The following is a 21,808-nucleotide window of genomic DNA, read 5'->3' as shown; positions in this document are numbered from 1 at the left end:
AGGTTTTCTAAAAACTAAGTGAGTTTTTACCATTCAAATCCTCTCCAATACACAGAATACAAGAAGAAGAGTAAGTGATGTTTTTTATATAACAAATTTTTACAAAAGGAACAGCACAAAGTCTGTAAACCATTTATAAAATTGAAATGCGACAAATCTTTGTTCTAAGTGACTTGAAGATCTTACTCAACATCAAATGGCTTCAAAATTATACTCCTCTATTTTCATATTTCTTAAGTTGATTTCTTCTACCAAACGGTGGCTTTGTCTACGCTCCGCTTCGGGTAGCAAACTGAGGAACGCGGCCTAGTGGTAACAGGATATCCTTCATTGTCTCATACTCTTCGTTTCCTATTCCACTTCCTTCCAAAATCTGATATTTTTTCACAAACATAATCAACAGATTAAGGTCACTTAGATTTCACCCTTTACTACTATGTTCAACTTGACTGTAACTAACCTTGTCTCTGTTAGATATATAAGGTGCAATCCGAGGGATACGTGATACAGACAATGCGTCCAAAAAAAGAAGAACTATCACAAGCCATTCTTTAATCTTAAATGATGGAACTGCCCCTGTTAACGACATTGTTTCCAACAAGCTTCCCTGCTCAATAACAAATCACAACCAATATCACTGAGAACTATATATAAACTTCCAAGCATAAGTTTCACAATATTCTCATGAGAAACTTGATAAAGAGTTTATATTTTCAAATATGATTCCATACTTTAAACCTAAGGTTTTGTTCTAGGATTAATTGCTACATTTTACAAAGATAGACAGGGAACAAATCACTAATTTAACTAGGATTGGCTGTTTTGGTTTATTAGTAGACTAATAACAGAAAAAGAATTTGGAAAAGTACCAGTCCCTTTTCTAATTCGGATATCGCTATTGGCAGCCTGAGATAAGTGGCGACTCTGGGTAAAGCTCTGGCAAGGTACCCAGCAATTGTCTGCTTGATCTCTGAGGAAAGCCCGTCTCCCAAGATCATCCTCCGAGGGTACTCCTTCCCGTTAACTGATAAGAACTCCTCATGAGCAGACTCTTCCTTCCCATATATGTATGCCAGAGAGGACGATGATACCCAGCCAAACAGTGAATCCCACATCACAGCAAAACTTGATAACTGAGGAAGGAGAAGGACCAGTAAGTTTAGCTCAACGGAGTCCTAATGGGCGAGTAAATTTAAATGCATAAGAGACTTACTGTGAGATTGTAGCCCTCGGGAGGTCCATCAAACCACGATTGATCACGGTCAAACAAATCAGAATCTGGAATACCGGGCTTATTTGGCCACTTCAGAAGCGTTGATTCATCTTCGTCTTCGATATGTTCCTCACTAACCTCTTCATCAAGTTGATGTGCACTTGGTAACAAAACTATTCCAGCTTTTGCAGCTATATAAAACATGTCAAAGTGCACAATTTAGTAACTCATGCAAGTCCACAACGTATGGACACCAAAGTGTGTCATTACATAAGTAACACCTCCTATGGACTTACTGGCATCACTTGCATCTGCATCTCCTGAAGATACAGCTTCAGCAGCCTGGCTTAATGCTGTAGCACAGGCTTCTGCTAATGCAAGGCGTGATAAACTATTGACATCCTTTGTATCAGTAGAAGACAGGCTAGGACCTGCGGCGATATCTTTGTTTCTAACCTCACAAAGATCACCACAGCCATCATTCTGGTCGGCCCAAGTAACCGAACGGCTAAGCTTCTTACAACCAGAAGTTTTAAGGCATGACGTTGTAACGGTTTCACTTGATGAACACACATCCTGAACTTTGTGTATTTCGGACAAATCAGCTGCAAGGTTTTCTTCACCATCTTCATAAGAATTAGCATGGTATTCAACAGAAATCTTTTTCTTTCCTGATTTTTCTGGTTTTGTCCTCGAGCCCTTCGTATTAGGACCAGAAGAGGATCCTGATAGAGTACTTTTTCCGTCCAAAGTCTGAAGACCGCCTTTTAGATTGCAACTAAGAGAATCTTCCATCGAACATTGTGGCTGCTTAGACACACTATATTCTACGCCGTATCCATCACTCATAATAGCCGAACTCGCAAGACCCATCTCATCAAACCCGAAATTCTTAATGTCCTTCTCTATTTCAGGATCATTACAAAAACCTGCATATGCACAATAGACTTCAATATTAGAAACAGAGTCACACAGGCACAAAAACACCCTAACAATAATTAGAACAACTCAGACACCCAAGGAATAAAGAAACTCATTTTTTATACCAGATGAGTACTTCAAAATGAAAAAAAGGTAACATATACAGAATTACAGATTATTTCTCAGCGATTTCTTGAATTTAAGCCCAAACTATCTTTATAGCTTCCTAAGTGCTCTTACCCAATTTTTTCCTGGGGGGAACTGCAGTTTGTCCAAAATTTTTCATAACTGTTTTCATTTTGCCATCCTCTGATTCCCCTCCATGAGTAGCTTGTTTGGCTTGTGTTGGAAGCTTCAAACTTTTCTTCTTAGATGCAGAAGAGGATCCTGTTAGAGAACTTTTTCCATCCAAAGTCTTATGATCCTTTTTTAATTGACCACCCATAGGGTCTTTTGTTGAGCATGGTGGTTGCTTAGACACACTATATTCAACGCTGTGTCCATCACTTCCAGTACCAGAGCTCACACAACCCATCCTATCAAACCCAAAGCTCGCAAAATCGATCCCATCAACCCCAAACGACTTCTTTTCCTTTTCTTTTACACGAAGAAACCCTGCAAATGCACAGTACACACTCAAGATCATCCAGAAAAATAGAGAGCATTGAAAACAGTATTTACTGCCCCAAGCATCAGCAGAAATAGCCCAATAACCATCACATGATCTCAGGCTCCCAGAAGAATAAAAAAAGTCATTCATGATACCAACAAAATACATTTAAGAAAGACTAAGTAATATTTATGGCTACATTATGCTGGTCGTAAAGCCTACTCTTAACAGCTCCTTAGTGCTTACTTGATTTCTTTTGTGTGGGAGGAACTACAGTTTGCTCCCCCATAACTGTTTTCCCTTTGCCATCATCAGATTCCCCAACAGGAGAAGCATGTTTGGTTTGCGGTAGAAGCTTTGAAACACTATATTCATCAGGCATAATTACTGTGCTAGTGGAATCCATCTCGCTAAAAGGCGGGTTCTCATGCTTCTCTTGATTCTTTTGAGTAGCCTTGGAATCTGCCAAAACCAAAAAGTTATATTATACATTGATCAATCATTTGGTAGCTGAACAATCTTTTCACTCCATAGTTCATCATCGAACTTACCACTTATGTCTTTGCAATTTCTTGAATTGCAATCACTTAGATCCAAAGGAACATAACCTTCAACAGCATTAGAAGGACCCATCCACTGCTCTAAAGACAATTCTCCACCTCTCGCTTCAAAATTCTCCCGAATTACAAGCTTAGACAAATCTAAATCCTTATTCACATCCAAAGAACCTTTCACTTCCGGATCACCAAACAACGCCAAAATCTCATTCAACTTCAGCGAATCAAACTCCGAGGTACGAGCATCTTGCAAAGTCCCCGAAAACGTTTTGCTATCAATCAAACAACCCGCGGAGCAAAACTTTCCCGTCTCCTGTAAATCGTAAACCTTATGCTCCTTCAACGAAATCCGATACTTTCCTCTTCTAGAAACATCGGAAGGGAGAAATCTCTGGCAAAGAGGATAACCACATAGCTTAGCGATGGTTCGTTCAGTGACGACATCTTCGTAGTCTAATCGAGAAATTAACTTCCCCGCCGCGAAGAGCTGGTTCTGCTCAGTGATACCGTCGAGCATAGCGAGCTGAAGCTTGTGAACCGCATCGTTAATGGCGATTACTTGATCATCTATTGGAGTTGTCTCACGTTTCTTTCCTTCTTTCACATTCCCATCTGGCGATGTCATCCTAAAAAACACACACACACACACACACAACACCAAAATTCAAAATCAATCTTCCAGAAACAAATTGAAACCTTGGAGATACTAATCGCAGTGATACATATGAAAATACGCGTCGTATTTACTTGATTGGATCGTGTGGTAGAGACTCGAGTTGATTGGCTTGGATCTGCTTGGTACGTTTGGGGATGACTGCGGAAAGATACGCTTCATCCTTTGGATGATTAGCTTCCATTGACGGAACAGTACAAAACAAAAAACGTAGATGAAGACGATACGAGAGCTGGTAGAGACGAAGAAGAAGAGGAAGAAGAAGTTGTATAACAAATGAAAAGCGAGCGAGTCGTTTGGCAAAGGTTTATGTTCTCTCTGTTCTAAATGACCCTCTACTCTCTAGGTTTTTTCTTTTCATCAGGGAAGGGTGGTAAAACAAAATCGAAACCAAACCGACGTAAATTGGGTGATTTCGATTTTCCGGTTTTCAAAATTGATTGCGAAATTATCCCGTTAATTCTCGGTTTGCTGAAACCGGTTTAGTCTTCATCAAATCAGGTCACCTAATCACATCCTCTAACGTGAACCCCTTTTTCACTTCTATTTATTTTAACTAATAATAATTTGACATGTCAGTCTATTCATTCATTTCCTTATACAGTAAAATAAGGAAACAAAATTTGTATATATTATTATAAGATTAATAACTCAAACTAGTCTTTCATAAATCCAAACCGATACATAATTTCATTCTAATTGTAAAATCTAAACCCTAACCATTTTATTTGCAAACCCAAACCGACATATAATTTTATGCTAATTGTAAAATCTAAACCCTAATCTAGGCATGACCAAAATTAAACCGTAACCGTATTTCGGACCATAACCAGACCATATTTGAACCGTAATCAGACCGTAACCGTATAAAATGGTTAAAAACCGCAACCGTTAACTGTAAATATATGGTTAAATTATATTAACCATAACCGTTAATTAACTGTAACCATATCAAAACCGTTGGTTAACCGCATAGTTAAACCGTAATTTGTTAACCGTAACCATTTTAAAAATATAACAAAATATACTAATAATTATTTATTTAATATGAATCATATAATATAAAGAAATATGAGTACACTAAAAGAACATAATAATTATAAATAAATAATTTCAATTATATTATATCATCAAATAATATCAACCGTATCAAATTATCAAATAACCTTAACCGTATATAACCATAACCGCTTCAACCGGAACCGTATTTAACCGTAACCATTTAACCTTTATTAAACAGTTATAGTTAAGGTTAAACAAAATTTCTAACCGTAACCGGTGGTTAATTAACCGTAACAGTGATAACCGTAATCGTGGGCATACCTACCCTAATCATCTCATTTGTAAACTCAAACCCACATCTAATTTCATTTTAATTGTAAAACCTAAACACTAACCATTTCATTTGTAAACCCAAACCGACATATAATTTCATTCTAATTGTAAAATTTAAACCCTAATCATCTGATTTGTAAACCCAAACCGACATATAATTTTTGTTCTAATTATAAAATCTAAACTCTAACCATCTCAATTGTAAACCTAAACCGACACATAATTTTGTTGTAATTGTAAAATCTAACCCAAGCCAATATTTAACTTTCCTTAATTAAAAGTATACAAAATTTTGTTACCTTAATTTGTTATTCGTTTTAATATAATTTTGATTTATTTTTTTAAATAAAATAATGTATAGAAGATTTTGATTGGTTGAAAATAAGAAAGTGAACAAAAGGGTTCACCTTAGGAGTGAACCTAAGTATTTTTCTTTCTCAAATCAATACAATAAAACTACAATGTTTCTCACGAGAATTTATCTCAAAACTCCCAATAAATTTTTTACAAATCTCCTATCTCTCTCTCTATTTTGCATACCCCTTTCATTTAATGAAATATGTTGAGACTAAAATACCCTTCTTTCCTTTCTCAATTTTTTATTTTTTATTTTATTTTAAAAAACAAATAAAACCAAAAAAAAAATCATTACCGATCTCTTCTCTTCCTCAGTCGCCGTCGTTCTTCACCGGAGCTCTCCATTGCCACCGTTTCTTCACCTTTTCCGAGTTGTATCAAGCTTTTCTTCAAAATACAAGTGTGTTCTTCAACATAAGAATAATTTTTTTGATGAATAGGGTTAGGTTTTGGATTTTGGAAATTTAGGTTGGATTTTGCTTGAGATGCTTAGCAAATTGGGTGTTTTACCATGTGTTATGGGTCTATTGAGCTATTTAGTTGATAAGAAATGAATTTTACTGTTGAATCGTAGTGAATTGTAGAGATTAGAATGCCAAACTATTCAATTTTCAGTTATCCGGACTGGGTAAAATTGGTAAAACTGGTAATATTAGTAAATGTAGTATAACTAGTAAAAGTGGTAAAACTGATTAATGTAGTACAACCAGTAAAACTAGTAGTATTACTAATTGAGTATTTTTTAGAATTTTTTTGGTAGGATAAAATGGGAGAGAACGTCAACATATATTTTAAGCCTGAATGTCTTATATATAGTATAATGTTCAAGACACATGTGAAGAATATAAAAGAAGCTTGGGTTTGTTGAAAGTCACGTTAAATTGCAGTTGAGCAACATTCAAAGGATGATGAAATTGCACCTAACACCATTGTTTGATTCATGTGTTGATCTTTTGGTTTGTACTACTACTTTCTTGGTTATGTCTCAACTATTGTAAAACTTATTTTAAAATTTTAGTAATGTTTGATTTTCCTTTCTCTTGATGTGTATATTTGCTCTGTCATAATAGAGTAAAATATCTATAACAAAGATAAAACTGATAAAACTGGTAAAACTGAATTGAAAATCCATAAAATGATTTTATAGATAACATAATAATGTTTGTACAAGTAAACGTCAAAAGTAATGTTTAAATGATTATTAAGAATGAAATTTTAAAAAAATATATGAATTTTGGGTTGTTATGTAAGAACCTAAACACGTGTTTCCTTATACTTGTAAGGTCACTTTGTAAATAATAATCAAGTTAGAATGACAAAATTATACAATTGTAGGTTTTAAACATATGAATGCATAAAAAACTCATAATTATATGTTAATAGACTTTAATCAACTGTAAAACTAAAAAATATAATTTTAAGAGTGGATAAAACTAATTAAATGAAAAAACCTCAAAAGTAGGACTATTTGCAATTTTGGTACAACTATTATACTTGGTATAACTATGTGTGAACACTAAGTGTGAACACATATATTGCATACGTGGCAATACAATTCAGATTTTTTTTTCAGGTGCACGTGTGGTTTTATTTTTTTGTCTCTGCAACAAACGGTTAATTACAAATAAAACACGACAAGTTTTATCTAGTTTTATCAGCATTACAAAAACATACTAGTTATACCTATATATACTAGTATTACTTAAAACCCAAAAATTCAATTACAAATAAGATGCAGAACAAACAAATCATGAATCTCTTCTTAACCAAACCGAATGAGTTTTATCTAGTTCTACTTATTCAATCAAATCCAACTACTTATTCATGGAGTCGATGGAGTCGCTCACGGTTGGCTTGTACTTCTTCCCGAGTTGGTTTATCGCTGCTGTCATTCTGGATTTTCTTATTATTGTTGAGTTGTTCATCTCCGCTGTTTCTTCTTCCTTAATTGGTTACAGAGATCGCTCGTCGTTGATTTGCTCATCATCGTTCAGTCGTTCATCACCGTTGTTTCTTCTTCCTGAATTGGTTACAGAGGTCGCTCGCAGTTGAGTTGTTCATCGTCTTTGAGTCATTCATCGTCGCCGTTGTTTCTACTTATTGTTGTTGAGTTGTTCGTCGTTGTTGAGTCGTTCACTGTGAATGCTGCTAAAACTATTTCATCTCTACACTACTGAATGATCCAAATTCTCTAATTTACCGGATAGTTTTACATACTAGTATTACATAGAAAATCTTATTAGTTTTATCTAGTTCTACTAATATTTCAAAATTACACTAGTTTTACCTAGTTATATCCATAAATTCAAATACAAACATAAACCCAAAAATCACAATTTTCGTTCATCGTTGTTGAGTCATTCTCTGTGAATCCTGCTGAAACCATTTCGTCTTACTAGTTTTATCTAGTTGTACTTGTATTTTAAAATCACACTAGTTTGACTTAGTTATACTAGTTTTACTTAGTTATACTAGTTATACTCTGAAATTCAAATACGAACATAAACCCAAAATTCACAAATTATAATCTCAAATTTGTATTTTAGACCTATCTTGGTTATCAATTGAACACCATAACAGAATATCTAGTTTCTCAAGTTTTACAAAATCGTTTTTGAGATTGCAGTTTTAATATCTTGAGAACCGCAAGAGAAAAAATGAAGGATAGAATAATCTCTGCAAGTGCGAACGTTCTTAGTTTTCTAACATCGTTTTGGTTATTTTTCCATGAAATTGAATTTAAAGGAGAGCAAACAGAATAATGTCGCTGAAAGTAATCGAAATTTTAATATGGTTGAATGAAAAAGATAAAAAGACTTCAAATCTGGTCCGACTCTAATTTGCAAAAACAAAAACACATCCTATCATGACTTCAGTTTCAGGAGTTGGATCTCATACAAATTCGGCAGTCTTGGCCTTAAATTCTTCCAGCAAATCCTCAATGCTCTTCACCGAGTGGGCTGCACTGTCTCTCAGACGAACACTCACCTGAAAATGTGAAGGTCCAACAAACAATTGGTCTTAAATGTCTTCACACAAAACAAAATTAATTAAACTCGAGAGACTCTAAATATGGATGGCCGTCTAACCTGTCCAGTAGCTGCTTCAGTTTCACCCACGACCAGAATGTAGTTGTACTGCGCAAGCTGAGCTTCACGCACCTACAGACACACCACGATCATCATTACTCAAGTCAATATTAAGAATTACCAGCCAACCAGAGAACAACAATGGGAATATGATCCAATATTGTTACCTTTTTATCGATCTTCCTGTCTGTTAAGTCGGCATCCACATAGAACCCAGCATCATGAATTTCCTTTTGTACCTGTTTGAATGAATGTGCCAAAAGAAACGCTAGAGATTAGATGCTGCAAATAAGTCAACGCGAACCACAGGCGCTAACTAAAAGAGTACAGCCAAAGCCACAAACTTAACCTTTTCTGCATATTTCTGAGATTTCTCTGATATAGGGCAAACTATGGCTTGGCGCGGACTAATCCAGAAAGGCCATTTTCCTTTGTAATGCTCCAACAATATGGCAAACATACGTTCCACAGATCCCAACACGGCTCTATGTATCATTACAGGTTTACCCCTCTGCGCTTCGTCCTCAGCTGCGTATTCCAATTTGAAGCGAGCCGGAAGTTGAAAATCAAGCTGATAGAGGCAACAAGAAACATACAATCAACTCCTGCACTGATTACAGCAATGGAAATGCATAGAACAGAAAAAACTAAAAAAAGTTTCAGAGCATAACCTGTAAAGTAGCACACTGGAATTTCCTATTCATTGCATCAGAAACTGTGATGTCTATCTTTGGGCCATAAAATGCACCATCTCCTTTGTTCAACTGCCAAAACAGCACACATTAGAATGAATACAGACTTTTGGGAATAGAATTGAGTTTTCAACAAATGCCAATACCACTAATGGCTTTCCAAAAGCTTCTATAGCTTCTTTGAGATCCGCTTCAGCTTTATCCCATGTTTCCTCATCCCCAAGGTACTTGTCTGGCCTCTGAAATTTAAATTAACATGCAAATAAAGGTTATAGAAACATGTCACGCTATAAACATGTCACGCTAAGACTATAAGATTTGGTAGATGCACTGGTAAATAAATCATCAAATATGGTACCGTTGAAAGTTTTAGCTCATAGGTAAACCCAAAAATTTTGTACACATAGTCAATGAACTCCAACACACCCTGCACTTCTTCCTTAACCTGCAAATAGATGACATTAAGTATAACAAAAAAACTGGGAGAAAAGGAGCTCCGACAGTACCAGATAAGACACATATATCACAAACCTGTTCCGTTGTACAGAATATGTGTGCATCATCCTGAAAAAGTATGCGAACATTATATTAAGTATCAAACATGCAACATGGAAAGGGAAAAATGATAATAAACTATAGTAAACAAGGATACAAAATCTACCTGCTGGAACCGTCGGACACGAGTCAACCCACTAAGTGCTCCACTTGCCTCATTGCGGTGTAACACTCCAAAGTCAGCCAGTCTCATAGGTAACTCTACAGATCAGATAATATAAGCAGCCAAAAGATGGCGTCAGTCCAGATAAATGACAGACAACTTCTTTAGTAAGATTTATAAAGGGAAAACATTAGCCATAGTCCTTGAAGATAACAAAATACAAATTACACTTTGGAACAAGTCTCCTGTCATTGAAAAAGTCAGCACTGTGTAATCCACAAGTTTTGACAGACTTTCATGGAGTGAACTTTAATTTCTACAACTAATATTATTCATAATTTTTGGTGATATCAAATAGCACAAAAGGAACAGAGTCACACCTCTATATGACCGAACCCTATGTTGGAATATCAAGCAGTGACCAGGACAATTCATAGGTTTCAGCCCGAACTCTTGCTTCTCAATCTACATAAGGAACATTCTGATAAGTCATTCATACGCAGAATATAACTTAGAGAGCTGCTTTGCTAAAGTAACAGAGTCAAAGAGACTCTTAAGGTTTCCATGTCCTCTCACATCAAACGTAAACATATTATCCTTGTAGTTTTCAGCATGTCCGGATGTGTCCCACAGACTCATGTTGTACATATTTGGTGAAATGACCTGCCAGTGCAAGGTTATTTAGCGATCCCCACTCAACAAGTATATTAAATAAATGAGATGAGAGAGCTAAGGAAAACCTCTGTGTAACCCCTTTGCCAATATTGCTTCTTAATGAAGTCCATCAACTTGTTATATACACGAGTGCCGAGTGGAAGAAAGAAATAACTTCCAGGGCTGAAGCTCAAGGATGGTTAATATATGTATGTACAGTGAAACACAAAGAGGAAAACACAGTATATTAGCAATGAAATACCTGAGGTGATGACTAAAGAAGAGTTCCTGCTTTTGGCCCAATAGTCTGTGGTCATACTTTTTGGCTTCTTCTAGAAATTGAAGATATTTCTGTAACGACCAAGTCAAAGATAACAGATATTATTCATACTTATGATACAGCGTAGCTGCCATAATATTCAAGAAATATGAGTACCTTCAGCTGCTTCTGATCAGGATAAGAAATCCCATAGACTCTCTGCAAGCTCTCACGATCTTTGGTACCCCTCCAGTAAGCTGATGAAGCCTAAGAAAAATACATTTGTCAGCATAAGAAAACAAACTATAATCTGTACATACGTAGCTCTCCTAGAGATACAATAGCAAATCACCCTCAAACACTTGAACGCTTTAACAAAAGAAGTGTTTGGTATGTGCGGTCCACGACATAAATCCACCAAAGGGCCACATCTATAGACAGTAATGGTCTTCTCCGCAGGCAAATCATTGATGATTTCAACCTAGAAGATTAACAGTAGAATAATGAGTCCAAACAACGTAAGAGGACAGAAATACGCGTAAAGTTAAGGGAGCATAACAAAATTGAATGATATTTATCCACAGCTTAACCAACCTTAAAATTATTCTCTGAAAACATCTCGAGTGCCTGATCCTTTGTCACTTCAATCCTTTCAAATGGTTGTGCTTCCTGAGATGTAAATAGAAAAATATGACTAAAATTTGGGTGACACATATCATTCAATTTTCATTAATAGGTTTGAGAAACGAACCAACTATTTTACAACATATATTGTAAGAAAGCTTCAAGATAATCGAATAAGATATCAGACTAAAGAGGAAACGATACCTTAGCAGCTTTTGCAGCACCTGCTTCGATTTTAGGAAAGTGATTGTCGTTCAGGCCCAAGTCACCATAAAATCCATCATAGTAGAAACCCTGCAATAACAAATTCATTACTAACATCAGCGATAGCCACATTTGCACAACACTTCATTGATTTACAAACAACAAGACCAATGATTTCCACCTTTCTTTTTCTATTCTTAGTGCCAAAGAAACATCCTAACAAATGATGGAACATGACATACAAACAAGTAACAATTAGCACAAACAAGCTGCTCTTACCTCTCCTCTCGTTGTACATGGTCCAATGCATAGTTGACACCCATACTCCTGTTCGAGAGCCTGCAACAAGATCACACCCACATCTACCATAAACGAATCGTTCACCACTAGCAAAACTTTTTCCAAAATCAGATAAGATAAAACTCTTATACCTGACCAAGAATGTGAGCACTAGAATGCCAGAGAGTATCACGACCTTTATCGCTATCAAACTTGAAAAGCTCAAGCTTACAGTCACCTTCAAGTGGCCTACTCATATCCCAGAGAACATCATCGACCGCTGAAATCAGCGCAGAATTTGCCAAACCCTTTGAAATCTGAGCAGCAATATCCATTGGAGTTGTCTCCCATTTCCTCCCTTCTTTCACATTCCCATCTGGCAAAGTAATCCTAAACACACACAACGCCAGAAATCAAAATCAATCTTCAACGAACAAATTGAAAACCTTAGACACACAAATCAGAGTAGCACATAAGCAAATCGTATTTACTTGATCGGATCGTGAGGTAAGGACTTGAGCTTCTCGAGTTGATTGGCTTGGATCTGCTCGAAAATCTTGATACGTTTCGGGATGACGGCGGAAAGATACGCCTCATCCTTTGGATGATTAGCTGCCATTGATGGAACAGTACAAAACGATGACGCAGAGGAGAAGAGAGCTGGTAGAGACGAAGAAGAAGAAGAAGAAGAAGAAGAGGTGTAACGACGAATAGACCGAGCCGTAAGACGAAGGAGCATCAAAAGCCGTTGCAAAGGTTTATGTTATCTGTGTACCTCTAGGGTTTTTTTTTCTCCTTCCCATCAGTAGAAAACAAAATCGAACCAAACCGACCTAAAATTGGGTGATTTCGGTTTCCCGGTTTTTGAAATCGATTGTGTAATTATCCCGTTTAATTATCGGTTTAGAAAAATAATTAGAGTGCGACCGGTTTAGTTAGTATGAAGGTTTTCTAAAAACTAAGTGAGTTTTTACCATTCAAATCCTCTCCAATACACAGAATACAAGAAGAAGAGTAAGTGATGTTTTTTATATAACAAATTTTTACAAAAGGAACAGCACAAAGTCTGTAAACCATTTATAAAATTGAAATGCGACAAATCTTTGTTCTAAGTGACTTGAAGATCTTACTCAACATCAAATGGCTTCAAAATTATACTCCTCTATTTTCATATTTCTTAAGTTGATTTCTTCTACCAAACGGTGGCTTTGTCTACGCTCCGCTTCGGGTAGCAAACTGAGGAACGCGGCCTAGTGGTAACAGGATATCCTTCATTGTCTCATACTCTTCGTTTCCTATTCCACTTCCTTCCAAAATCTGATATTTTTTCACAAACATAATCAACAGATTAAGGTCACTTAGATTTCACCCTTTACTACTATGTTCAACTTGACTGTAACTAACCTTGTCTCTGTTAGATATATAAGGTGCAATCCGAGGGATACGTGATACAGACAATGCGTCCAAAAAAAGAAGAACTATCACAAGCCATTCTTTAATCTTAAATGATGGAACTGCCCCTTTCAAGCACAGACTGACGCATCAAATAAAATGAATACCCAATCAAATTATAACAATTAATACACATCATCTTTAATTTGCTTACATGTCATTATTCTATCTTACCTTCCCATTTCTCTTTTTGCTTCACCATATTTCGAGACTCAACAACCATCACTCTGAAAATACAGAAACAGAGAAGAGACTGGATTAGGGTAATTTGTTGGATTTCAATCTAAAGAAGAGATTGGATTAGGGTAATCTGTTGGATTTCAATCTATAATCAGCTCTAATCTGTTGGGTGTTAATGTAACAATCCGTCCTGTGGACCCTACTAGCCTCACTGCTAGCTGCCCCAACGGACCGTCCGCGGACCCCACTAGCCTCACTGCTAGCTGCCCCAACTGTGGGAAGGTTGTTAAAGGGTGGGGACCAAGGTTCGAGGAACGCCTGGCGCACCAATAACCTATTGGTGGATTGGGATATCCACAATGATGGGTTAGGATCGATGCCCGCAGGGCCAGCTTGGAGTCCGTTTGGGCGACTAGCGGTGGGCTAACGGGGTCCACGGACGGTCCGTTAGGGCGACTAGCAGTGGGCTAGTGGGGTCCGCGGGACAGGTTGTCATAGTTAATTTTAGGGATAAACAATCTCAGACATTGTATCCTTTTTTATTTCTTTCTATCTCAGTAAACATCGCTCATCTTCAATTTTGATTCTTATTAATCGTGAAAGTGGAAAACAATCTTCTTTAGCAATGACCATGGAGAACAATCACGGCGATGGCGATTTTTGAATTTTGGTGAAAACGAGAGGGCACCCAAAGTCCCATGTTGGAGGCTGTGTGCGAGATGCTGGCGAGGGAGGAGGAAGGTGAAGCCACTGGGGCTGAATTGGAATGCTTATGGACCTCTGAAATTCGGTTACATCAGTTCAGGGAGAAAGTAGCAATGTTGCGGCTGCTGCTACTGAGGATAGTACATGGAGGAAGCTGATCATGATTCGCATCACCAGCGTGGCAAAGTGTACTCTGGCTTGCGTGAGTTCTCTAACTCCTTTTTCTTGGCTATGTTTTCCTTTGAAAGAAGAACCTTCTAAAAAATGGAACTTGATATAAACTGGTCGAAAATAAAGTTTTGATTTTTCAATGAAATTGTGTAGAGGTGTGACCTTATCATCTTTTAGAATTTTGAAACCAAGCTTGTAAACTCTGCTTTAACATCCTTGTAGCGTATTTGCAGCAGCATCTGATTTTATCTTGATTGTAAACTAACTCTGTTTTGTCCAATGTATCTTTATCATTGTTTTATTGTATAGATTATTTTTCTTTCTTTCAGGTGTCCACAACTCATGTCTTTATCATGAAAAAGAATTAATATGTCACAAGCGATGATTAACTATCCACTCCTCCAACTTCTTGATATAGCCTCATGCCATAAGCTTTTAGATGTTACTATTCGTTCAGCGCTCATTTCATGTCCTCGGTTTCTAACAGTTCTTATTTCAGTGATGAAGCTTTGCGCCATATAGCCCAGGCTTCTGCTAATCTGCATATTTTGAATGCTTCATACTGCCCAATATATCTCTTTAGGTTGGTCCTATTAGATATCTTCTTTGCTCCCTCAATTTCTGTTGTCTCATTCTCTTTTTTCCTGACTTGATTTCCCTTTTGTTCTTTGAACTCAGCACATCTTCCATTGTTGATTGTTCATAGTTGTGAGGTTATGACATCCGCTTCTATGACTTGGATTGCTAATAGTCATGTGTTAGAGGTCAGTGATCATTCTACAACCTTTAACTATTTTCTTTTGTTTTCCACACGGTGTGGACCACACCCAAAAACGTATTGTTCTACAATCTTTAAACGAAGACCACAATTTCAGTTGGGTTGACCACATCCACATATAATCTGTTGCAGGTTTTGGAGCTTGACAATTGCATTATGTTGACATTTGTATCTTTGCATATCTCCTACTTTTATTGTATTGAGTTCTCATTTTTTATACCTTTTTCTCTGTTTTTTACTTTATAACAGTGATTTGTGCATAGGTTGTATGAGGTGTGATGATAAAGCTCAGTCGAATGTAGGTGTACTCATTGCTGTGCTTCTGCAAATTTATATTCAAAGGTAAATTCAATAAAACTAATACAATCTTTTTTTTAAAAAGATAAAATTATTTTAGAATGAAATAAAAGATTTTGTAGCTACATAATGTGGTCTTAGAATTTAAAATTCCTAATAAGATAAATAAAACACAAAACAACTATGCTTACTTTATAATAATGATTTGTGCTCCTTAGCTTTATGAGGAGGAGCTGTTTAAATTTCTCAAAATAACTATTTTCATTTTTAAATCACATTTCATAAACAACAGTGAAAGTATGTAAGAAAAAAAGAAAACAGTCTTTCCAAATCCAAGTACCTATTTTATGTTACATAGACAATCCAATTAAGCAATTCTACCAATAATAATAAGAAAAAATCAATAAAAACACACACGGTATATGTCATTAAATAAAAAAATCAACAGCCAAAATTAAGTAAAAATAATAACGAAACAACAAAACTAATAAAATGGACCTCAAATACATCCTAGAACAAGAAAAAGAAACACTACACAGTACTCTACAATTCCATAACAAAAAAAACTAAAATAAAAATAAATAACAACACATAATAAAATAAAATAAACACATAAACATCCTTAAAAAAATAAAAGTGATTTTACATTACAAACAACATACGAAACTAAACACTACAATAGTTATAAAGAAAAACAAAATAAAAAATAACCCCGCGACGTAGTAAAAATCAATGGAAGGTTTTATATTATAGTTTAAAATCAGTAAAAACTAATTAATTATCTACAACTTAAATATTACTTTGACAATTAACTTAATCCATATGCTATTCAACATAAGTATAATAGTATTAAAATAACATACAAAACCAGATTAAAGTAAAAATATGTCTATGTAGTTTGACAAATAATAACTTTTCTAACAAGACAAAAAAACACTATATAACAATTATGTGATTAAATTTGTAAAAACTACAAAAAAACACCACAAAATCAAACTATACTAATATATCTTCCACAAAAGTAAAGAAAATAAATAGAACATATATTAGGATTAGTTAGACTATTTATATAATTAATTTTACCCAATTTATATGTAAACATTTATAAGCCATCCTATGCTTGACTTTGAGATTACTCTATTTTTATTGATTAGTGCATTTTTCTATCTTAACATTGTATAAACTGTAGTTTTTATAATTATTTCAGTTAAAAAAAACATATTTTCAATAATTAAATATATTTAAGAATAGTTATAAAAAGTATCCTAGGGGCATAGTGCGGGTCAAGCCTAGTTTGAAGTTTAAAATTGATACGCTAAAGTCAGAAATCATGGTTTTTTTTTTCTTTATACTTTAAATAAATAATTTATACAGTGAAAGTGAAACTACTATACAAAACATTTCAATGTAAAAACTCCAAATCAATGTGAGAGAGGGTCGAAGGAGAAGAGTCGTCTTTGTTCATCAGTGGGATTTCTCAGCAATCTGCAGAATATCAAAGAGGCCGCAACAACTGATAAAAGAGACAGAACCGCAAGAAACCCGAAATGGGAAGCGTCATTTGCCACTATGGCTACTCCGAGCATCAGCGATTCAGCTAGACTCGCCACTGAGATCTCTGTTGCACCGATGAGATTGGCCTTGGACGATGGAATTCCGGTTTGGAGAATCTGAGCTCCCACAAGACCGTAAGACATGTGACCTAGCCTCGATAACACCTGCATTTTGTTTCCCTTTCAGTCAACCCGTAACTGTAATCTTACTGGTTAAAAATAGAGAGAGGAGTAGGAACTTACAATCATGGAAAGGAAGAAGAAGAGTGGGCTTGTTTGGGATAGAGAAGAGCTACAATAAACAGTAACAGCAACAGCAAGGAGTGAAGCTTGGAAAAATAATCCTACTGCACCTGCCTGCATCGTTTTAAAATGCAATCGCAATAACATTAACCAACTTGAACGCAACACATGCTCAAGAGACTAAATGGCGGAAACAAAGTTCAACCTTTAGAATGCCAAATCGTTTGACCAAGTTTGCTGATAAGAAGGTTGCGGCCACGCCCATAACAGCGCATAATCCACTGAAGCCCCCAATAACTGATGGATTCACACCTGTTGAAGAGACAGTTTGGTGTAAATTCTGTTGAGTAATGTCCCAAAAAGTTTCACTAAAGAAAAGTGAGGGACCAAGTTAATGTAGCATACATCGTTGTGTTAGAAATGCAGTCATCAAGCTGCCTGGGGTGAGGACAATGTTGAAGTAGAGAAGGACATATGCGAGGCTAGCGGGAAGAACTGGTTGTTGAATATACTCTTTCCATCCGAGCTTGATAGTTTCCATGCCAATATCAACTGATGAACAAAGCAAATGGTATTTGTGATGTCTAAATGCTCGAGTCTTATAATATGCTTATCCATACATTTTGAAGTAATAAGGTCTTCTTACAAATATTGTCGGTATCAGAACGAGGTCCTTCAGCAGCACAGCTGCTCTGGGAGCATTTAGGACGATCCAGAACACCAGAGGAGAACTTGTTGGTCAGCCATATAAGAGCTGTCTGAAGAAAACAGATTTTGTCTATTAGAGTTGCAAGTCGGAAAGAAGTCCCAGTAAAATAGGTAATGCTCAAATGAAGTTGCTTCTAGGATCTGAAGCAAAACAGCATCACTCCAATGTTGATGACAAGACATTTATCTAGTTAAGAAAACTGATGATACCGGATCTAGGCTTAAGCTCAAATAACCATGATAATTATCCAAACTAAACAAAAAAGACAGCCTTGTCTGATGAAGAAGAAAAGAGTTGGACATTTGGCCCATAAGAAATAGGGATTATTCGATCCTACATAGTTCAGCCTCATACAACACAGCAGCTTTGTGTTTCATTTATTTAGCTTCAGAGACCATACTGACGAAAGAAGAGTAACCAAAAGTTTATAGGGCATTGTTACTTACCATGGTTGGTAAAGAACCTATCATTAGTGTGGCAGCAAACTTTAAGCAGGTCACAGGGTCATATTTGGATAGGAGGATGCCAAATAACATCGTCCCAGCAATCTGTTTAAGGTTAAAATTTTGTCATTTGATTAATAATGGAATCAAAGGAGCAGAAAGCACAAAACATCTATAAAGAGGATTACAATACCTCACAAAGCAGATCAATCCTGTGTAGAACAGCATTTGCTTGTGCAAGAGCAATTGGTCTGTTTATTCCCGCCAACTACCAAATGATAAGTTAATTACTTCAGTAGGTGTTTCCACTGACGAAAAAAGGTATTCAATGGCATCACAAAGAAAGCATACCAATACAACCCAATCACGTTCTATGGCGACTCCAGATGCTATTCCACATAGGCTGTCAATGGCCCCTGCGAATACCAATGCAAAGAACCAAGGCTGCAGAAGAATAGACGATGCCGATGTGGAAGGAACAGTGTATGCATGAATTATCATTCCGGCAGATAGCACTTGCGCAGCTGCCTGAACACGTAGATATAAACTATGTTTATGACACTTAACTGCTATGTCTGATGACAGGTGTTGAAGGAAAGTAACCACAAAGTCATATGTGATGTTATATACTGAATCATTAAGATGTTTCTTAAAAAATTACCTGAACGACATTCAACGAGATATATGTAGGGACTCTTGGACTATAATCCATAAACTTTCCAACAACTGGACCCCCAGCAATGATCACCAGTTTAGTGACAAAGCCCATGACTGCCACAGGTAGTAAGCTCGGATGTAGCATTGCAATGGCGGACGGCCACGCAAAATTCCAAAGTTGCTCAACCAAATTTCCGACCAAACAACTCGCATATAAGACTGATAAAAACCAAGTAAATGTCATCATGTTGATAAATGCCAAAAATGAAAACATTTTAATCTCATTTGCTCAGCAAGTTCAATTCAGAAAACTAGTGAGAGAGAGCTCTAACCATATAATCCTTCAGGGTGAGCTGGAGTGGCTGCAATGGCAGTCTGCTCCTCCTCAGACAAGACCTATAACACAAGAACAAGAAACCAAAGATTGATTAGCTCAAGCAACACTATTAGAAACTCCTGGTTCTTGACCAAAAATGAGGAAGAACATACGGGCAATGCTGTCAAAACGGTATCTACGTAAGTACACTCGGTTAGTAAGCTGAGAGAATCAGTAACCGCGAGATTGGTATCGAGATGAACAATTGGAATAGAATGATCCTCAATTGGAGTAGTAGTAGGCAAATCCTCGTTGATGTCATCATCAGTAGTAGTGACAAAATCATGACATACATCAGTGTTTATAATCGAACACCTTGAATTAAAGCTGTTCAACCTAATCACGAGTACAGAAAATTTCACAATCAGCATCAGAGATCAAAATCACAAAACTGTTTGAATTCCAGGAGTTTTTCGAAACAAGAATTTGAACCTGCGAGAATATGAAGGTGATGAGGTGAGACTTAACCATCTACAAGAAGGGAAGCGATGGCGAACTGTAGAAAACGCCACCGGCGATAAAAAACGGCTCCTGTCGACCGGGAAATGAAACAGAAAATCGAATGACGGAGAGTGGTGCCGGACCAGAGCCATGGAAGCAACCATTCCGGGATTTGATTCTCTCCTCTTCTCCTAAGCTTTCTTCTTCAAGCAATTGAACTCTTTTAATGGAGTTGTAATTAATTCGTACTCTTCGTCTTCTCTAAGACTCATGCAAAGCAAACAAACTCGTCTCTCCCAATGGCTAACTTAATCGCCACCACATCATTTTATTCAACCTGAGGGGGAAAAGGAAAAAAAGAGAGAGAACCTTATCTATGGCGGTTCGTCGCGAAGCACGCCGTTAAGCGGAAGAGCTCAACTCAAGTGGGGGGCGTGAAAAAAGCAGAGAGAGTTTTTGTGTAAGGGAGATTAAGCCACGTAGATTAGTTTATAACCACTAATGCATAGCCACCTGGCTAACCAAATCATCCACAGTCATCCATGGCCATATTGGGTTTGTTGGTTCGGATTGGTTGGGGTTTGGGGTGATTCGATTTTTGGAGTAAAGGAGTTAAGTTAAACCGATAAGAAAATCGGTTCGGATTGTTTGGATTTTGAGTGATTCGAATTCGATTATGTCATAAAATCGGTTAGTAAGGTATATAAAGTTCGCTTATGATTAACGAGATTGAATTTTGAACCGTGATTAACAGTTCCGTATCATGGGAATTCTGGTTTTGGGGTTTCCGGTTATGTTGTTTAGTTTTATAAATAAACTAGTATCCTACCCCGTACTACGTACGGGACAAAGAGATTAAATTAACATTTTTGAAATGTATTTGTTTTGCTGCAATAGATTTTCGAATTATCATAAATGAGAGTATAAGATATTTTATACAATAATTTAACTGAGATATCATGCAAACTGGTAAAGTAAAGTGATTGATTTTATCATATGCAATGTCACAACTATAGAAATGGAACATGTATCAAATTTGAGATTATCCGACTATTGAACCTGAGCGGAACCCTGAACATCGTTTATGTCAAATATCAAGTTCTCCATACTGTTGGGATGATATTAACATATTACGGTTTCTGTTACTATATTTTTGGTGTATTTTTCATAGATCAATGTGGAACACTTTCAAAACTTGAAAAAAAAAAAACAATAAATATTTAAGAGAGACGTGTATCTGACTTCATCGAAGACTAAGAAATAAGAACTGGATATTTGGATGTTTTTATCTTGTAAGAATGGCTGGTCAGGGAAATTTACCATTGTGCCGTACGTCTTAAGGTTACACTCATGTCATGCCAGAGGAGAGGAATAAATATCTCTTTGGAAGAACTGTCGAAAAGGAATGGAGTCTTGGTTGGTGGTGATGGTGTAAGCCAAACCCAAGAGAACAATCCGAGAGAGAATAGATTCAAAATGTACGTGAGACTTGGGAAATAGAGGATTGTGGAATGTTGATGTCTGAAATCAACAATATAAATAATACGAATATTAATGGGGATAAATCGGAAATGGTCCTTTTATTAACGTTGAGTTGAAGAGAGTGTTTACAGAAAATGACAATTAAGGAGCTAAGCGTCGTTAATACGAATATAAAAGCTCTTCTCTCTCTAATTGC

General features: G+C 36.4%; 3 protein-coding genes and 1 long non-coding RNA gene across 5 annotated transcripts; all 4 read right to left on the bottom strand.

Annotated features, from left to right (window-relative positions):
* Window positions 1–3: 3 nt before the first annotated feature.
* Window positions 4–4,364, bottom strand: LOC104738228 (putative RNA polymerase II subunit B1 CTD phosphatase RPAP2 homolog). The gene is made up of 9 exons (XM_087481438.1): window positions 4,049–4,364; window positions 3,296–3,927; window positions 2,991–3,206; window positions 2,375–2,749; window positions 1,510–2,142; window positions 1,214–1,404; window positions 870–1,133; window positions 461–607; window positions 4–373 (listed from the first exon to the last, which is right to left on the bottom strand). The coding sequence occupies exons 1-9, from the start codon at window positions 4,156–4,158 to the stop codon at window positions 269–271; spliced, it is 2,673 nt and encodes an 890-aa protein (XP_087337564.1). The 5' UTR covers window positions 4,159–4,364; the 3' UTR covers window positions 4–268.
* Window positions 4,365–8,428: 4,064 nt separating this feature from the next.
* On the bottom strand, window positions 8,429–12,966 carry LOC104736706 (threonine--tRNA ligase, mitochondrial 1). Its single transcript, XM_010456741.3, has 20 exons — window positions 12,617–12,966; window positions 12,278–12,515; window positions 12,126–12,185; window positions 11,847–11,936; window positions 11,613–11,687; window positions 11,371–11,499; window positions 11,196–11,285; window positions 11,022–11,110; window positions 10,846–10,942; window positions 10,682–10,768; window positions 10,486–10,570; window positions 10,109–10,203; window positions 9,979–10,011; window positions 9,806–9,892; window positions 9,594–9,686; window positions 9,427–9,519; window positions 9,105–9,326; window positions 8,923–8,994; window positions 8,756–8,827; window positions 8,429–8,654 (listed from the first exon to the last, which is right to left on the bottom strand). Exons 1-20 carry the CDS (start codon window positions 12,862–12,864, stop codon window positions 8,559–8,561), a joined length of 2,151 nt encoding a protein of 716 aa, XP_010455043.1. The 5' UTR covers window positions 12,865–12,966; the 3' UTR covers window positions 8,429–8,558.
* A 169-nt stretch (window positions 12,967–13,135) lies between these two features.
* Window positions 13,136–13,652, bottom strand: LOC104736705 (uncharacterized). Its single transcript, XR_759619.3, has 2 exons — window positions 13,530–13,652; window positions 13,136–13,442 (listed from the first exon to the last, which is right to left on the bottom strand). It is a non-coding gene; the product is annotated as an uncharacterized LOC104736705 (long non-coding RNA).
* A 3,377-nt stretch (window positions 13,653–17,029) lies between these two features.
* On the bottom strand, window positions 17,030–20,697 carry LOC104736704 (solute carrier family 40 member 3, chloroplastic). 2 transcript variants are annotated; one of them, XR_015577969.1, is made up of 12 exons: window positions 20,122–20,592; window positions 19,803–20,025; window positions 19,646–19,709; window positions 19,318–19,532; window positions 19,008–19,184; window positions 18,850–18,924; window positions 18,660–18,761; window positions 18,151–18,258; window positions 17,910–18,056; window positions 17,710–17,816; window positions 17,505–17,618; window positions 17,030–17,426 (listed from the first exon to the last, which is right to left on the bottom strand). XR_015577969.1 is itself a non-coding variant. In XM_010456740.3 (12 exons), exons 1-12 carry the CDS (start codon window positions 20,292–20,294, stop codon window positions 17,130–17,132), a joined length of 1,806 nt encoding a protein of 601 aa, XP_010455042.2. In that variant the 5' UTR covers window positions 20,295–20,697; the 3' UTR covers window positions 17,030–17,129. The 2 variants fall into 2 exon arrangements, 1 of the variants encoding a protein (XP_010455042.2); XM_010456740.3 differs by having other exon boundaries at window positions 18,151–18,262; window positions 20,122–20,697.
* Between the last annotated feature and the right edge of the window lie 1,111 nt (window positions 20,698–21,808).

Source organism: Camelina sativa, chromosome 13 (genome assembly GCF_030686135.1).
Source record: "Camelina sativa cultivar CO46 ecotype springtype chromosome 13, ASM3068613v1".
Lineage (NCBI taxonomy): Eukaryota > Viridiplantae > Streptophyta > Magnoliopsida > Brassicales > Brassicaceae > Camelina > Camelina sativa.
The sequence above is the reverse complement of the archived record's forward strand: the minus strand, read 5'-3'. Positions and strand labels throughout refer to the sequence as shown.

What these genes read in the sequence shown, in the direction of transcription:
- LOC104738228 (XM_087481438.1), bottom strand. Translation starts at nt 4,158, where the DNA reads ATGGAAGCTAATCATCCAAAGGATGAAGCGTATCTTTCCGCAGTCATC. An exon ending in CTACCACACGATCCAATCAA is followed by an intron (nt 3,928 to 4,048) that starts GTAAATACGACG and finishes TGTGTTTTTTAG; the next exon opens with GATGACATCGCCAGATGGGA. An exon ending in CCGAGGGCTACAATCTCACA is followed by an intron (nt 1,134 to 1,213) that starts GTAAGTCTCTTA and finishes CTCCTTCCTCAG; the next exon opens with TTATCAAGTTTTGCTGTGAT.
- LOC104736706 (XM_010456741.3), bottom strand. Translation starts at nt 12,864, where the DNA reads ATGCTCCTTCGTCTTACGGCTCGGTCTATTCGTCGTTACACCTCTTCT. An exon ending in GGCAAAGGGGTTACACAGAG is followed by an intron (nt 10,769 to 10,845) that starts GTTTTCCTTAGC and finishes TTGCACTGGCAG; the next exon opens with GTCATTTCACCAAATATGTA. An exon ending in TAGGGTTCGGTCATATAGAG is followed by an intron (nt 10,204 to 10,485) that starts GTGTGACTCTGT and finishes TCTGATCTGTAG; the next exon opens with AGTTACCTATGAGACTGGCT.
- LOC104736704 (XM_010456740.3), bottom strand. Translation starts at nt 20,294, where the DNA reads ATGGTTGCTTCCATGGCTCTGGTCCGGCACCACTCTCCGTCATTCGAT. An exon ending in TCACCCTGAAGGATTATATG is followed by an intron (nt 19,533 to 19,645) that starts GTTAGAGCTCTC and finishes GGTTTTTATCAG; the next exon opens with TCTTATATGCGAGTTGTTTG. An exon ending in TGCATTTCTAACACAACGAT is followed by an intron (nt 17,817 to 17,909) that starts GTATGCTACATT and finishes TCTCTTCAACAG; the next exon opens with GTGTGAATCCATCAGTTATT.